A 19038-nucleotide genomic window follows, 5' to 3' on the forward strand; every position below is an offset into this window, starting at 1 on the left:
TAAATCATGTTTAATGGACACTTTATTAGGGCCTGTTTACCCAATAGATGTTGGCACTGTATCGAACAAGAGCTGCACAAGAACTAAATTTAATGTAGTGCTATATTATATCTCCACAATATCTATTATAAACAGTAAAGGCTAGAAATGTGATTTAAAGTAAAAGTTGTGACCATTTTACTTGTAACCCTTTCTCCAATTATAATAACCGTAACTGGAGCTTTCCTGGTTTTGCTGAAAGATTTAAGTTTCAGACACCTGCTGCTGCTTACAGTATTGCTTGTATGCACAGAGACTGCCTGTATCTTAGTGTGGTATCATCCAGCCAGGCAGACTAGTGAAGTCAGTGACATAGCAGTTGTGACAAGCCCCTCTAATGGCTGTATTGACCAGGAATCTGTCATCACTGCCACCTGTCTGTCTTGGTCACCCAGTTCAGGGCTGGTCCTGACATAAACCAGTTTGCAGCTGCCTGATCCAGTCTGCTTATGACTGATTGACAATTGCCCATAATTACTGTATTTGCTTGTGTTTGATCACACTGGAGCGTGCCTATTGTATGATGCAATTCATCTGCGCAAACCTTTGAAAATTGACATGTTATCTATAGAAATATTCACACTGGTGTCCAAAGATAACACTGTTCATTGTCAAAAATGTCCCTTGATGTACATTTATTCATACTGCACAACAAACTAGATGACTACTTTTAATCTTAGTACAGTGGTTTTCAAAGAGTGTGTGGGCGAAAGCTATTGCACAGTTTATTATTATTATTATTAATAATAATTAAATAAAGCGAGTCTATGAGTTATTATATATGCTAATTTGAAGATCTATTGTTTAAAATCGTACAGGTTATTTTAAATCTATTTTTTACAGTAGTCATGTAAGGTATAAGTTTAGCCTACGATTATTTAATTATTTATGGAGAATGTATACAGTTCTTTGTGGAAGTGATTTGGTATGTCAACAAAATATATTTGCTGAGCGCACTGTCAAACTGCGATTCAGCCTCTTGCAGCTAATATTGTGGTCGTTTTCTTAAGTTACCTTTTGAAAGTGCATGCATTTTAAACACATTTTGTGCTGGCACACCTTTTATTTTTTTTGTCTTAATCTGTGAAATAGGCTACCTATTTAAAAAAAATTCTACTGAGTTTAAATAAGTCAGTTAAAAAAAAACACAAAGAAATAGAAACACCTCACACAAGCTGTGTTGTGATCAAACGCGTTTTCAACGAGTGTTTTGCACGTATAAACGAAAAATGACATAAATAATGCTCCGATGGCAAAAGATGACGGCAATGAATGAGTTACTACGGGGTCCAGTTAAGATCTTGGCTCAAGCACCTAAAAATATCCCCCACGAGTGTCTGATCAAAGGAGGGGAGCAGCTAAAACACGGATCCCGCCCCGACGTTTTGCCTAAATAAATGAAAAGGAGGAGCCTTCTCTGTAGTTGAGCGAAAGAGCCGTGGTCGCACTGTCCACCGTGGAGGCTTGTGTCGGGTTTCAGGGAGGGCAGGAGCTGGAAAGTGATCTAGTGCAGATAGCTTGAAGACTTGTGGCAGATCAGCACACTACTGGAGAATCGCTTTGAATGTGTCACCAAATGGCAAATCATAATCGCGCTTTTTCACGTTAATTGCTGGCACCCTTGATGATTCAACAAAGTAAACAGAACACAAATGCAACTTTGTTTTAAATGTTTATTTTAGGATAGCAAGGTGGGAGGAAGCGACAGCTGCTCCTTTTCAACTGGTCCTGGTCTAAACTTAGTATCCACTTAAAGCACACCCTTTCTTTCCCTTTTCATTTCACTCCCCATGAGTGCCGGGATTTCGTGGTGGATCTGCGTTTAATCCAGAAGTCAGAAGCATGGAAGAAGATCTGAAGTGGAGAGCCGCTGCTGCGGAGTCTAACACGGGGAGGACTTGCGCTGAGCATCCCTGCAAGAAGCGCTCGTCGCGGAATTGCAGAGACGTGTCTGGGATGGCAGTCTGCAGCGCCTTGTCGTTGCTGTGTTTGGGAGTTGGCATGCTGGTCTACCTGAGGACTTCGGAGCTGCAGGCAAGGGTTTTAAATCTGGAGAAGGAGAGAGACACGCATCTCTCTGCCTGGATCTCGCTCGACCAAGTGGAACCGGTTATAATGGGGAGACTCGGTCAAATGTTAGACGAGGTGAGTGGCGCTCGAGTCACGCACACCTGCGCCGCTGCGCTTCATTCAGCACCGCGGCTGCGGCCCCGCCATTGCCGGCGTGGACTAATTAGCACCTGCAGGGGCTGGTTGTTGTGGTTTTCTTTTTCTTCCTGTCCACACCTGTTTCACTTGCTTCAGGTCCAAACGTTATTTACTATGCAGTTTCTTAACACTATTTAACATTTCGCTCCTGTAAAGACTACATTAAAAGCGTGCATGTTTATCCCCTTTGAATTACATACTAAATGTAAGCATAGTGCAATATTTGACAAGAAAAGTTTGTGGCAACGTAATAACTGGTTAAATTGGGTTATTAGTAATTGCAAAATTGGAAAACCAAGCTAAACAAACGACGCTTAATTGTAAACGTACTTTGCACATCAGCACGTCGACGGTTTTCAGTGTTGTTGCCGACTTTTTAGTCAAAGCAATGATTAAATCCCAAGCTTGGCCAGGAGTCCTGGTTGTGCGCTTTCGTTATGTCGATCAGCTTTACAAAGATTAACTGTTATTGATTCTTAGTAAACAGTTGTCACTTTCATACATTTGCAAAATCCCAAATTGTTATTTTATTTCACAGCACCAAACCAAACCCGCTGTCTAATTTACTGTCACATATGTGATCACGTTCGTGTAGTGCAGATGTCCGCAGTTCTGCGCAGGTCTGCGCTGCTCCACCAATGGGATCGGTGGGATTCTGCAGATCTGCGGAAGTCTGTGCTACACGGACGCGACCGGTGTTAAAAATCATAACACAACATAACTAACACTGTGTTAAATTGAAATCTGACAGCGTAGACAGATTTAATGTATGGTGGTAGTGAAGTTGTTAATAGCACAGCGAACGATTAATTATTTAAAACTTTGTATAAAGTTTGTGTTACATTAAAAAGTTGCTTTAACATAATTACATAGCATATGTAACGTGGAAAACGTTTTAAATGTGAAAACATTTTACATTACAAACTTCGCATGAAAAAAAAGAAAGAAAAGAAAATAGATGCTTTTATTTATTTATTTATTTATTTATTTATTTATTATGAACCTCTATTTACCACAGGTGAATACCGCTATAATGATGTGTTCATTGTGTATGTAACAATATTTTTCTTAGTTTTTCATTAATAATAATAATCATAATAGTAATCTAGCTAAAAGTATGAATGTTAGTGTCGTTAGGTTCGCATACAGGTAAACATACTCAAAAGTTGCTCCGCAAAGAAAAACATGTGGAAAACCGTTAGATTAATTTGAAATAATATTAGGATTATTTAAACAATTAAGCAAATGAATTTGGTATTGTTTTAACAGTGATTTCTGATTCTACAGAGATCATGCGTGGAGTAGTGCTTAGCACTTCGGACGCAGGCGCACAGGGTGGTGGGTTCAGTCCCCGGTGGGGTCAGTGCTGTTGTACCCTTGAGCAAGGTGTTCCTTAGATTGCTCCATGAAATGCCCAGCTGTATCAATGGGTAAATGTAAAAAATAATCTGATATCTTGTAACAATTGTGAGAAATCGCTAAGAAAGCGAGTAATAATAATGAGTTTGTTTTCAATTGATTGAAATTGTTTTTGGTAACATTTTTTTAATATTTAAATATGTGTTTCATGTGTATCTTTCAGGGATTAGTTATTGTGTGTGTGTGTGTGTGTGTATATATATATATATATATATATATATATATATATATATATATATATATATATATATATATATATATATATATTCTGCCAGGAAATCCTCTTCAGTGGAGTGCTCTTATTAGTCATCTTTCCAGTACTTCTAATGTATCTAAATAAATTAAAACTGTTTAGGATTTCCTAGATTAGTCATTTTAGTTGGTTTATACAGATCCTGCACTGGAAATGGTATTTTGAGCCATTTAAGGAAACCATGTGGATCTTTAGCATGTTGAGGTCAGATTTCTTGTAAACATATTTTCTTGGATTTTGAGCTTTTAGTGGCACTCCTTATAGATATATTTATATTTGTAGGGTTACATTTTTCTTTAAAGGATATATACAGTGTACTTTGGACAAGGACACCATTTTCATCATTTGGGCTCTGTACGCCACCACAATGGATTTGAAAGGAAACAATATGTTCTTTAATTGTAGACTTTTCTTTGAGGGTAGTTACATCCAAATTGGGTGAACGGTGTAGGATTTACACCCATTTTTATATGTGGTCCCCCCAATTTTAGGGGCTCAAATGTATTTGGACAAACTAACATAATCATTCATTAAATTGTGAGTTTCAATACTTGCTTGCAAATCCTTTGCAGTCAATGACTGCCTGAAGTCTGGAACCCATAGACATCAGCAGATGCTGGGTTTCTTCCCTGGTGATGCTCTGTCAGGCCTGCACTGCAGCTGTCTTTAGTTCCTGCTTGTTCTTGGGATGTTTTGCCTTCAGTTTTGCCCTAGAAATCAAATCAAACCAATCTGAGAGATAGCTAAAACATTATGTGTGGCCAAATCAACTATTTGGTACATTCTTCAAAGCTCATTGGACAGCACTTCAAAGTGCCCAAGACTTTTTTTAAGGTGAAGAAGTGGAATGTTCTGCAGTGGCCAAGTCAGTCACCTGACCTGAATCCAATTGAGCAGCATTTCACTTCCTGAAGGCAAAACGCCCCAAGAACAAGCAGGAACTGAAGACAGCTGCACTACAGGCCTGGCAGAGCATCTCAAATTAAATATGAAAGTCTACACTTAAAGAAAATATTGTTTGTTTCCTTTCAAATCCATTGTGGTGGCATACAGAGCCAAAATTATGAAAATTGTGTCCTTGTCCAAATATTTATGGACCTAACTGTAGCTGTTTCAGGCAGGATGGTGTTCAAAGTTTGCTAAGGCTCACCTTTCAGTTTAATTTTTTTTTTTATCATTTGTGCTCACAGCATTGTTTTCTTTTCACAACTGAATGCATCAGAATTAGTACCTCCCTCCATTCAGCTTCCTTTAGTTCAACACATTGTCTGTGTAGGTGAGGAAAACACCAAATGAAAATAGTATGTATGAGAAACTACTGTGAAACTAGTGCTTGACTATCAGTCGAGCTGTGCCTGAGATAGCATGCAATCACATGGAGGGGCAATTTTCAACAGCTTGGACATAAAACCTCAGGGTGAAAGAACATCTTTATTTAATTTTATTTGAAATACAGATGAAACGTGCCCAAAATATATATGAGAGAGCTCAAAAGAGTAAGAGGGCCGATACTAAAAACTCATAGCAGGAGCGAAAGAGGAGTGGAGCCGGTTTTGGTTGTTATGAGAAGTCTCGTTGAAGTAAGGTACCATTTCATCACAAGGAAGGGTGCCTGAACAAATGTAGCACTCCTCCTCAGTAAGACTAAAATCTGAAGGATCTCATGACCTGTGGTGTTTGGGTACAACAGGAGTGTTACTTTCTGAATCTCTTATAATGTAATCTAAAAGGTATACACTATTTCCATAGATGTCCAACCCAAATGCTTTTTAATTTAACTGTAGATGCCAAAAAACAAAACTGCATTTCCATGAACTAGAAATTTATAAAAACGTATTTATATACTGTCTGTAATCTATTGTTAGACATAAAAATGATTGATTCAACTTTAAATGACATTACAAATGTACTTATTTTTGACTGTCCTTATAACAAGCATTAGGCGAAATTCTAATTCTGGTGATTCATAGATTATTTAGTTTTTACCAGAAGCCAAGGCTTGTAGACGTCTTGAAAGGGGTGAGTTGCAGTCTTCATCAGGGGTGATCAGGGTATTCTTTTTTCCTCAGATGGTAAAAAGTGTACCTTTCTGCTTGAGCTTCAGGACTCTAGAAACAAAGTTTCTATTGTTAACCCAAGGGATTACTCATATTGGCATTCTTTAAACATTAAAAGCAGCATTTAGTAAGTAGTATTACTGAGGCCCACAGAAACACAAATTTAGTTTTACTCACATTTAGCTTCAGGAAACTGTGATTCATCCATCTGTTTAGGATTGTTTATATCAATGGCCTCTCATGATTTAATGTGATGTAATAGCAGATGGTTCTACAGCTTAGCCTTCATCGCACATGTATTTGACGGAATGCTGTTTGTAAACACATTAAAATGAAAAGTTAAAGTTAAATAAAGTTAAATTTGCCTGTTATCAATGTATTTTTAAAATCCCCAATGAAATTGTTCCCAAATTTGATATTGGGTGCCTTTTGTCATTCAGAGCCGTTTTTGTTTCTAAAGAACACTTTGAAAATGCAATTACTGTAATGAGGCAATTATGTACAGTGAGTGACTTTAAGGGACTGCACAGCTGCATTTCCTCCTTGAAAATGTCTAATTGGTCGAGATGTCATTGCAGGTCTGCATTAAGAGCTCTTCAAATTAATCACAAGTGCAGGCTCTCTACCGCCCATCTCACTAGCAATCAAAGAAAAACTAATAGTGCAAACATAAGAAGATCAATAAGAAAAATAAGAATTAAAAGATTGACAAACAATCAAGACAATATTATATGCCATGCCATTCATTATGCATCAGTTTAGCCTAGATTTTTTAACAGCAATAGGCTGCCATTATCGTAACACGTAAGTGTCTGTGAGTAGCTGGAATAAAATGCTTTGTATGTTTATAAAGAAAGGTTATTAAAATATATTCTGGGACAAGTGCCAGTGTTTTCTGTATACCGTTCAGTTTTTAGTGTTGCCGAACTGCAGTTCATTGTCATAATAAGCCTCATAAAAGATTTCATTGCGATCGCTGAGGTCATTTTGACATGGTTCTTTGTCGTTCACTACCTCACGTCATTGTAAGAGATCTATAGGTGTGTCAGTCGTTTTTTTTCCTGCCAGTGAATTAAGCCAGTTTCAGAATTGCATAGAACCTCATCTACAGTTTTCCAATGGACTAAGACCCGTCTGCTTCTGCCTTTAACCCAGTATTAGATTTGAAATTGAAAATCATTCGGGAACAACACCTGCCGTACAGTTCAGTCTTTTACAGCATTGTAAATACAAAGTTTTATATTAATACAATGGATTTCATATCAGTCTGTGCGTGTTATTTTCCATCTGCAATCACTTCCTCCTTAAAGAATATTTGTTTCCTTAATTGAATGTAGATTTGGGGCTTTAATATCCATATGAATCATGCAGTGTGTCATGTCAGTCTGTGCTGTACACCACACCATCCCATGACGTCCCATGCTCAGTTCTCACAGGTTCACCTTTTATGTGCTAAGCTGTCCTTTCGGCTCTGATAGAACCTGTAATCTGCGTCCAGAAGTAAAGGGGTGCCGTTTTAATCTGACTTTGAGAGTGTAAAATGTTTTGTCATCTTCTTTAAAATAGAACTTTAAAACCAGATCAAAGCGCAGGGAATCAAGTTACCATTAAAGAGGGAGGCACAGAGGCGGAGAATGTTTCCCCAGAAAAAGGTTGCCTCAGCTGCTGTACTTCTACTCGGACCATTTACATCATCTGAGAATGCTGTCAGTGTTTGTCATCATTTCATGACAGCGGTGCTTTACTGCCTACTAATTATCCTATAACAGAGTCTGAAGAAATGCTACATTATCATGGAGGCCACAAAGGCAAACTGTATACCACTATTATGTAGGCCTACCTGTGTTTGAAGTATTAACAAACATGATAGTAGCAGCTTGTCATTTTACAATTAACTACAGCTGAATATACAGTTATATCTCATTGTTTAACTCCAGTTAAACTCAGTTTAACAGTCTCCTTTCTCCCTTCTGTTGTACAAGTTGTACATTCTATTATAACATATGTGACTTAAATTAGCATTTGTTGAATTCAATTACAAATGAACAAATTGTTTATTTAAAAGAGTGGTCAGTAGTCCACATTGGGTGGATTTTTTGGATGTTTAATGTTTTTTTACATTACAGGTTCTTTTTGACATTTTCTACACCCACCATTGGCACGGTTTTCTCATGTTCTACCATCTGTGAAATGGACAAATATGTGTTACACAATGCCTGAAAAGCGAATAGTTGTCTAGTTGCTGGTGTTGTATTTAAAACATTCTCCAGCTGGGCTGAAGAAATGCCAGTATCAACACAATAAATCAAAGGGCCTATGGAAAACCAGTATAAACAGGCTGAGAAAAATAGTTGTAGTTGAAAGTGTTCATATCCTTCCTATGAAAGTTATCTGGTGACTCGTTTAGTTTAACGAATATTGTTTAACTATACTTCTTTATCAATTATGTATATTAAGAGTTTGTAGGAACATTGAGTCTGTTTAGAAAACACTGTCACAATTCCAGCTGAGGGACTTGCATCTGACTCCCACTCCATAGATGTTCTACCCAGTGATGTATATATTATTTTATAAAGTTTTGAACTGATTGATTTGATGACACTAATGAGAAGAAATTAATTAGAAGCAAGTATCCACTCATTTGTTGCCCCATGCTAAATTCTCTACACCAATGTTTCTCAACAGAATTCTCTACCAGTGGCAGACCTGCGGTTTAGTGTTTATCATGATTCATTACCACAAAATAACTCTTGAACTCTTTGCTCTGTAGAAACTGGCTGCCCGTTTGCCAAGGATCCGTGAAGCTCGAGAGGCGCCACACAGTTGCGTCTGCCCACCAGGTACGTACCTCCTGCCCTTTCAGTGATTGGCACACGGTTGCCACTTTGCTGTACTGTCAACAAGAGTTAAAGTATGATCCTTACCCGAGCTCACTTACACTTATCTATGTGTCTAGATTGTCTTCAGTTCAAACGGACTGTTTCAAATCATAAGAAACACTTTGCACTACAGTTACAGTTTCCAGATGTTGCAATGTGCAGATCTAATTTGACTTTTGCACAGTTTTGCATTTTTGCACTGTAGCTTTTGCATCCTCTAAAAATCAGCTTCTGTAAGTAACATCGTTAAAGTTAATGCATCTTGAAAAATGTATTATGCAAGGAACTGAATCCTTGTTTCCTTGTTAGAAGATATTGTTTAAAACCCAAAATAATCCTGGTTTATATGAAGCTTAAGGTGACAAGCTCAAGTATTGCCATTGGGTCTTGGTGAACTCTTGATAACAGTACGTATGTGATTGTTTGTACCTACTGTGCCAGCATTTCTAAAACAATATTTGGCATTAAAGAACACAGCAAGTGATAAAATCTTATTGCATGTTTTGTATTTGTGGAAGTTTCTGTGTCACCAATGTTGTTTGTGTACTTGAGCACACGGCCTCGCTTGGAGATGTTTCTCTCACGCAGTGACAGGTGTGAACGTATTTCAGGAGCCGGGTGTTGTCAGTGATGCTTTGTGGCATATGATGCAAGCCCTCTAGTGCTGTGCTTGGAACATTCCCTGGGAGAGAGACTATCCGCAAGCTGTGCCATTGCAGTATAACGAGCTGTGTCTGCTTTGCTTAATACTTATTATTTGTTTGAATCACTTTTTCTTAGATTGTTACATTAGATCAAGTTTTATTTTATAAATGCAGAACTTTAATGAAGCAATAACATTCTCTCTCCTGAAACAAAAAGTCTCAACATTTACTACTTTTTGTCTGTTGTCTGTCTAAGCTTTTGTGATTTGCACCGTTAAGTGAAATTGTCCAGAAATATGAGCATAGCTTTTCCAGATTTGTCTTGAACTCTTAAATCATACTACAATGCAGCTATTTTGAGATGACTAATCTAATTCAGATTCTGGAGTCTATGTAAAATTATGTCTTATACTACAGATCTGTGATTCATAAATACAAAAAACAATATTAATATATCAAACTCCAGATTTCAGGTTGTTGTAATATTTCACATTTTATCATTCCAAAAAATGTAAAGAAAAAACAAATTAGAAGAGAAGTAACCTTATCAGTTTTATATCACGGTCATGTAAGGTCGCCTGTTCTCTCAGAAAATGATTCTTTATTTCTAGCACATCAAGCTGTCTGGGTAATGTGGCAAATTTAGTTTGACAGAAAACAACTTCCACCCTGAAATTGCTGCCTGCCCTCTGGCTACTGTTTCCACCTGTTTCTCACTTCTAGCCTCCAGGTGTAAGCCATTAAATAATTAGTAGACATGTGAAGGTGTTTCTTTGAAGAGCATGCTGGGGTAGAGTCAGCTGTGAGGAAGAAAGCAGGAGCACCATGCACACTTTAGTGCTAATTTGGTGCATTTCAATGGCAGCTGTTTGTTTCAAGCTAAGTGTCTTGCACATTTATGAAGGTGCTCTGCATGGCTGGGTTTGAGGGACCTGTCAGACCTGTTTCCTTTTTTACTAGGTGGTGTTTTTTTATGACTTATACCAGAGCATCCCAGAAAGGACTGCTTTTTATCGCCTTTGGTTCATTTTTGGTTGCACTACATTTCCTCCTTAGTTTTTTAAAGGTTTTTAAGAGGGTCTCTAATTTGGACAACAAAGCATATGGACCTTTTGCACATTCAATGTATGTCGGCAATAGTTGCTTCAGCTATATTTATAACAAAGGAAAGGTTGATTTGGCTTCAGTGTAAAGTCAAGAGGCACAGGAGACAATTGGCAGTTATAAAATGGACCATTGTCTCTCTTGTTCAGTTTGCTCTTGATCTTTTTTATTTTTTATATGTGACCAATCTATCCCGCAGACCTTTCAAATGCAACTGCATTGTTGGTTATAAGTCCAGTGTTCGGGGACTATGAATACTACACCAGTCAATCTGCAGTTTATTTAAAACTGGGAGGCACAGTTGTCATTAGACAGTGCCTTTAATATATTCTTAAATGGCGCGGTTTGTTTTATGTATTGTGACTAATGCATTCTTCAAACTGGCTAATTATCCAGTGGCTAAGGGCATTGCATTTGCTTGTATCATGCTAATACCCACCTATAGGGGCAACATTTGCTCCTTATTTTCTGAGCAAAATTATAAAGATTTGCATATAACAAGAGACAATGGAGGTGTGAAAAATACATAATTTCTCCAACATAGTTGAGCTTTTTAGAGACTCAATTTTTATGACACTTTTGACATCTGATTTCGTTTGTCTATTTGTCATGTACCTTACTATAAATGGGACTGGACAATGACAAGCTTGCAACTCCAGACACTTGCCGTTCTCTATTGGCAGTCGGCGAGGTGGGGTGGGTGATGTCTGCGGCCCATCCACCTGGCGGTTGTCAGTCACCCGGTACACAGTGTTCAGATGGCTCCCATTCCTTTGTTTATTTTCAGTGCCAGCCAGCACATAGCTTTACTCAGAGCCTCTGGAGCTCATTATAGAAACGGGAACCCGGAGCTATTGTTTGGTGACATTGGAGAATAGGAGATATCTGTATGCTAGCTGGGGTAAACTTTGATTAGCATGTGGTTCCGGTGAGGATGTTGACAGAGATGAAAGCCCACTCTGGCACCTTTTGGAGACCGAGTGCTTTGTTATATTAATCCTGTCTGTAAATGGATTTCTCATTGATTCTGTGCCCCATGATTAATTGCTACCTGTTTGCTGTCTGTGATACAACCTTTGAACTCTGTAAGCTCCGTTTAAAACACTCTAAAGTCAGCACTTGTTCTCTGACCACGTGTAAAAAATCCTGCAGTGAGATACAATATTAAAATGAAAACCTATTTTTTCATCAATTCAAGGTCAACTTTATTTTTCAAGATATTTCCCTCTCTTGATGTGCTGATATAATTTTTATCATATCACAGGGTTTACATTTTTTGGTATAAACAACAGTTACATTGCACACATACTGGTGAGGATCTAGAGCTGTACATAGTGGATAGTGGAAATAAAGTTTTCAGTACCACCTATCTTTTCAAACAGAATATAGAAGATCTTATCAACTTACCCTGACTTATTCCTGGAAAACTAGGATGCTATTGCTTATACCATTGGAAGACAAGACCATAACATACTGCCAGCAGAGAAGGAAGTTAGTTCAAATGTCAGTTTATTTATCTTTGAGGTTTACTTTTTAATCTTTGCACTTTTAAGAATTTGTTTTGCTGGTTTTTTGGCTGCAGACAGTGAGAACCATTTCAGTGCTTACATTTAAATTGTGTGAGAAACCTCATGTCAGGTGAAATGTTGTTAATTTGCCTTCCTCGTTTTGAAGTCTTAGTTTTAATAATATAGTCTTTGTATACAATCTAATTATCACATAATAAAATATCTTCGTAGGGATGTAATCAAGAAGTTGTACATCTGTCCATTAATTACTAACAGTGCAAGTATAAATTGTTTAGTCTTGTGGAACATTTTACTCCATTTCAGATGAATTGGAGCAGATTTATAATCTGATGTGCAGAATACACCATGAGTTCCTCAGTGATTTTAAGGTCACCATTTTCCCACTAATGTTCCTCTCCATGGCACTGCGACAGAATGAAATGTAAACACCTACTGCCCAGTTCCTTGTTATTTTCTGAACAATAAGGAGGATGACAGGATGTTTATATGATAGTTATACTGGGAGCTATATTTATCAAATGTGTTACTGTTACGCCTTTAGTGTTAAGGAACCTGTTGAAACGGCATACGTCTCATTTTGATTTCAGTGCAATAACTGATTGAAATCCGTGTTTATTTTGTTTGGTCTTTAGCTCTTGTATTCAATTCTACTTCTTGACATTGGCGGTTTAATAGGAAACCATGTCTGAGTGCAGTCCCGTCTACATACAGGCCAACAAAGTGGAAGCGGAGGGCACGGAAGAGTCCTCTTCCACCTATTTATCTAAATCAACACAAAGCTATTCGGGGAAATAGTACAATTGGACATAACTGATCCCCCCCCGCCTCCCCCACACACAAACAAACTAACTTTTCAGAATTTTCCTTCATGGGATATGACATCAGAACTCCCCTTGATCCTCTGTCCCAATAGGCGTTTGTCACAAAATACCTCACAATTTATTCCACAGACAGTTAACTCCAGTCAGGCTTTAAGGTCATTGTAAAGATCTATAAACAGAACCTGTCATGTCATAGCCATTCTTTACAGCTGCTTTAGAATTAAGCATTTCAGGAGTCACTGATTTATCTCAACAATAAAAAAAAGAAGATTTAATCTCTAGTAACTCACTGACCCCAGAACAGTAATTACAGTGAGATATACTCCTTTTGGTTAAAACAGGATACATTTATAAGCAGAGAAAAAAATGTAGCTCTGTGACTGTTTGAAATAACTTTGATAATTCCGTTTCCTCAGCTGAGACTTTCCCTTTGTTTAATTCACTTCCAGGAGCACATTGTAGGCTTCTGTTATAGAGCTCATTGGCATGTCTTCAATTTTGGATTAATTGGTGATACAAGAGGGCAGAAGTCAGGGATAAAGGTCTTTAAAGCCTGCCGCCCGAGCAAGAGGAAGTGAGATTTGACAGTTTACCTGGACTGTAGCCGATGCGAACCCACATGCAGTTTGTGTAATGGGAGCCTGTCCCTTGGTCTCGCAGCGCTGCATGCTTGTCATAGCTCTCCTGTGCACAGAGTGCCAGAGGGGACAGACTGCCCTCCACCGCGCAGCAGAAGACTGGCTCTGCTCAGTGTGTTCAGGCTAAGCCCCGAGTTGCCATATGGCTCCGTAATTGGGGGGGGATACTTAGACAGATGTCCAGTTTTAACATTTGCTGCAAATACACAAATGACTGTTAATTGATTTTTAATGCGCAGCATGAAACCTGCATGGATCGCACTTTCCCCAAGAAAACAGTACTTGAAAGTATATTACAGGTGGTGCCAATCTGCATTAACTGCTTTGATGGGCGAAACTGTGTGAAGTGTGATGATATCTCCATTAACAGAGCCTCCTTAACGTGTGGAGAGGGGTGCCGACCTGCACAGACTGTTCTCCGCAGTCCTTCACTTACTCCTCTGTTACTTCGTAAAAAGTCTATTTGTATGGTCTGCTTTTGTTTCATTCGAGGGATTGAATGTCTCCCTCCACACAATGATGAGGAAAGTACTTTACTAAGGGAATATGGTTCTGTCATATTGTCTTGTCGCTGTAATAAATTATTGAAAGGACCACCGACACTGTAGATCAAAATAATCCTTAGTTTCAGTTGCCAAAAAGGTTGAATACAAAAATTGTTCTACCTGGTATCAGGTAGTTAACTTGGTTGTGGGGTTTACATAAAATTGGCTGATTTGGGTATCTGTGAACAGCCTAAATGTGAAAAAAATTGTATATGCACCACCTAAAATTATAGCTGTGGTCTAATATTTGCAAAATTATATTAAAAATTAAATCAACCTGAAGAAATGCATCATATTTGATTTGATTATGTTCCTATTATGAATGCTCAAATTTATGTAGGAGTGTATTTATGTATGATTTAAATTTGAGCCGATATCAGCCCGCTTCAGAAAGGAGAGAAGTCTTGCTTAAGGAATATGTTATAGCGATTACTGTATGAATAATTTAACAATAATTGCATAAGGTGCAAAAGGATTTTCCAATATACTGTAATTCCCAAGCCAATCGCTCCACTGGGCACATTGCACACATTAGAGCACCTGGTATCTATGCAATGTGAAGCACGTGCGTGCCTGATTGATGATAGACGAAACAGCACCTAGACTGCATCAAAGAGCCGGGATGGAGGGGGCTGAAATTAACCTGGTGCAGTAAAGCCTATTAATCCAGTCCCTGTTTTTAAAATACCCGCTTGCAAATGTTAATGCAGTTAAAGCCCTATTGCCCTTGTAAACAAGAGGCTACTTCTTCGGTTTGGGGTGGTGGGTGGGGGGGTTTAGGGGTCGTCGGTGGTTATTTAAGGAGTCCCAAGTTCACCTTGACATCTTTGCTGACAGGAAGAGGGGCTGGCGTATCCCCTTTCCTCTCCTGTGATTAGCTTTCACTGCAGCTGCCAGTGTGTGTCCTTACTTGGGGATCCTGGTGGCCCGCAGTGAGGGGTTTGGCCAGTGCCGTGCAGATCCCCGAGTGGGAGGGAATGGGGGAGCGGGGCAGCGAGAGACCGAGAGAGGTGGCCATCTGGTTTATGCATAACAGTTTCACTGACCGAAAACCTGCCGCCATTCGATCCCCCTCTCTCTGATCCAGGTCCAAAAGAGCACTCACATCCTAAACTTGTTAGCGTTTTGTTTGTGGAACCTTCCCAGCCAAGTTTTTGTGTCCCTTTCCGGAAGGGGCATCTTAAAGGGCCAGTGTTGCTCTTTAGCAAAGCTTTCTTTGGCAAATGCCACGTTTACGCCAGATAACCCAAGAAAGAATGGCTAGGTTGTCTATTGGCTGCAGTTTATAATGGTGTAGATTTTAGATTATTGCATATCCTGGAATTGGGAAAGGGGTTTCAAACAATTGCCTGTGTCTTAATCACAGGGGACATCAATTAGCCTTTGGTTGATAAAGTGGGTGAAATTATATTTTCAAGGCTGAAAATTTGAAATGTTACGATGCATTGCATAGGAATATAAAGTATAAGAACTACAAAACTGAACCAATTAGATGGGAGATGGTACACAAACAAATTAATTAAATTGAACTTCTGATATTCAAGCTTTAAATATGTTTTTCTTTGTTTATGCTTTACATTTATTAGATTTTGCAATGGAGTCTTGATGCTGTTTTTCCATTAACAGTATACTTTTGTCTTGTTCTCGATGTTAAGTCTTTGTTCTTTGGTGTCAATTTTAAATTCCTCATAGTTGGTGGTTTAACATTTGAAATACTCTTTGAATCAATTAAAAAAATACTGCAGGCATCAGTCTAGAAAGAATGAGATTGAACTGCAGTTTAACTTTAATAATTCGTATATAATAATAATAACCTTTAGGTTTTTATTTGGTTAGTGATCCGTTTTTCTCACGTCCTTTGAACATGGGGATAAGACGGACGCATTTTAGTACAACAGCCTAAGAATCCACTGGTAACACAAATACAGGCAGTTTACATGTGGTAGCAATTCTTTCCCCAGTAAATCGAATGTATAGGGAATTGCACTTTGTACAGATCGTGACTTAGTTAAGACTTCACTACCCAATTTAGGGTTTTCCTCACTTATTTTAGCAACTTAGGGGAATAATTGCCCTCAAGTTAACTCAATTTTTGAGCAGCAAGAACACACACTTCAGCCCAGAAAGATTTTTTTTTTTTACTCTCCAAATAGTCCTGCAATACTGATTCGTAAAACCAAAGAATCTTGTCTGTTTGCATGAGAGACTTATTTTTGAAAAGCAAAGTATGAGATGTATATTAGAAACCTAAATGCAAGCTTGAAGGACACGTTCAAGTTTTAGATATAATACAAATAAACAAAAACTCAATATTTCAAATCAGGATTGTGTAGCTCTTGTGAGTAATATTTTTGAGTTAGAGAATCATTTTAAATCATTCTTCAAGCTTATAACTCAGTCATGTCTTATGATTTCATAGATTGCTTTTGTCTATATTATAGTTAGAGATTTTGTTGCAAAAAAGGTATTTAAAATAAATGCAAATTACTTTTTATTGGGTAACTGTTGAAAATCAAAGCTCTTATTAGTCTTTCCCGTTTTAGTGTTTTTATACCATGCAGTGCAATTTTTTTTTAAATAAAATAAAATTGGTGTGTGTGTGTGTGTGTGTGTGTGTGTGTATATATATATATATATATATACATACACACACACTTCAATTTATATATATATATATATATATATATATATATATATAAAGGTATTGAAGTATTTTAAAATACATATTTGAACATGAAAAGTAACTAAATTGACTACATTCTACATATATTAAATATGAATAAAACGCACAGCTGTTGTTTCAGATTTTTAATTAGTAATTTTGACAATTAATGCTATGTGAGTCTACATGTAAAGAAAATTAAAATGTTAAAATTTCAGTCCTGTTGTAGGTAATAAACTCTCCTGCTTATACACTTTGAATTCCTTTGTCTGGATCTTAAATTGTTTGTATTGATCTTAATTTATTTGTAATGAACTTTTGTGATCTTGAGGGGATGTACATTTATGTATTGACTAAGCAGATGATAAAACTGCTGATTTACTTCAGCTGAATGTCTTTTTGACATCATTATATCTGAGCAATTTTACACACGCACCCACACAGCAAAGAGCTACAATAATAACATGCAATCTGTTAAACAATTAATCTATGGAAGTGAATGTTTCCCTCATAATTCTTTTAGTTTTATGCAGCTGTAATATATGTCATTTAGTTTAGTGGGGGCATGATGGTTTATTTCTATCAGCAACTCTGTGAACTCCATGTTAATCTCCCTAAGGTGCTTAGAAGGCTCCGTGCCCAAATATTTCCTTCATGGGTCATTGTTAATTACAAAATGCATTTATTTGAAGGATAATTATATGTGTTTCTTTGTTCAAAAATGCACACTTGTTCACATTGATGACCCATCCCCTTTCTGGCAGCCAAAGCTGAATTTCCTGAGGAAATAGCCTGTATGGTCTATATGATCCTCAGGGAATCTGTTCCAACTTTGTGGAGAGCAGTATCAATACCCTTCATGGACCTGTCTTTGAATATTTATACATGGACTTGAGAATCCTTTTCTCTGGATCGTAGCAAATGCATACACTCAAGACTTATTCTTTCTGTAGGTAATTTGGAGTTTCAGTATAATTGATTTTTTAAAATCTAAACCACTGTCTCTGTCTTCTTGCTTTCGGGGATAAATTATTAATTTTGCTTTGTATGGAGAGATGAATGTTCATTTTGTATTGTTTGTTTGTTTGTTTTTGCATTTCATCACACACCTGAAGATTGTTTATGTAATTGTGTTGTTACCGTGGTAATAAAGTGGTTCTGGCTCATCTGTGAGCAATGTTCCCGATTCCAGTAGTTTTCCATGGGCTCCAAATTTCAAAAGCTGTAGTATAAATTACATCTATAAGCCTGCTTCGAGATACCTGAACTCATGCACATTCTCCAGTGTAACTTCATCAGTTGTGTAGATGGACAACTGACATTCATTGTTTTGTTTTAACTCTTGTTTGTTTTCCATAGTGCTTACCTAGGAGCTCTGAAGCAATAGTTTCCAGATCCTATAAACCCAAAGCCTCCAGGGTGAACACTACAGTACCACCAACCTGGCGTTGGAATCAGCAGCACATTATTAAAATGCCAGAGGAACACTGTCACGCAACAGAACGCTGTCGGGGCACCAGCGTGTTTTTTCTTCATCTGGGCAATTTGAATTGATAATTGTGGTCATTAACCAATTTCTCAACCCATATCCTAAATAGTGTGCAGTGAAGGAAGATAAAAAAAAAAAAATCCCTCTGTGCAGTGGTTTATTTTTCCACATGTTAATGAGTTGTTTATCATGTATAGGCTATATCACACATCTAAACTTTATTATATGGATTTTATCTGTGCTGTAGGATGCATTTTGGAGATATTGTGGACAGTTTACTTTGCCCTTGCTTGGATCAATCACTATGATTGGTATACTGCTGGTAATTAGTGGATGGACAATGTGTATTTGCAATATACTGAAAAAAAAGTAATGCTGGGGGGATGGGAATACTTCTAGATCATTTGACTGGGAAGTTTGCCAAACAGAATCATTTGGAGTAAAACAGCAAAAACTGATCTATTTCCTGCTGAAAATACCAGTAGAAAGAAAATGTAATGGATCTCTTTGAGAGTTATGTGTCAAAAAACAACTTGGAGACGCATGTCAGGTAGTGGTGTAGAGTTCTTTTGAAAAGTGTTGCAGAAGCAATGGGATGTGGTTTAGATGGGTCCCAGTGCCTTTCATGGCTGGGATGTGGAACCAGATGCTGCCCAGGTGTTGGTGTTGAAAACCATGGCTTCCTGGCTTGAGCTGGTCCACTCACAGCTCTGAGACTTTGTCAAGACTGCTGACAGCAGCTCCTTTTTGA

The 19038-nt window shown here is 37.8% G+C and overlaps 1 protein-coding gene across 1 annotated transcript in view; it reads left to right on the forward strand.

The window, feature by feature from the left end:
- Positions 1–1480: 1480 nt before the first annotated feature.
- Positions 1481–19038, forward strand: part of LOC136716297 (collagen alpha-1(XXIII) chain) — a 42371-nt gene continuing 24813 nt past the window's right edge. Inside the window, exons 1-2 of the mRNA XM_066693898.1 lie at positions 1481–2184; positions 8747–8816. Coding sequence (XP_066549995.1) covers positions 1882–2184; positions 8747–8816 — 373 coding nt within the window. The 5' untranslated portion in view covers positions 1481–1881. The remainder of the gene's footprint in view (positions 2185–8746; positions 8817–19038) is intronic.

This window comes from Amia ocellicauda, chromosome 20 (genome assembly GCF_036373705.1).
Source record: "Amia ocellicauda isolate fAmiCal2 chromosome 20, fAmiCal2.hap1, whole genome shotgun sequence".
Lineage (NCBI taxonomy): Eukaryota > Metazoa > Chordata > Actinopteri > Amiiformes > Amiidae > Amia > Amia ocellicauda.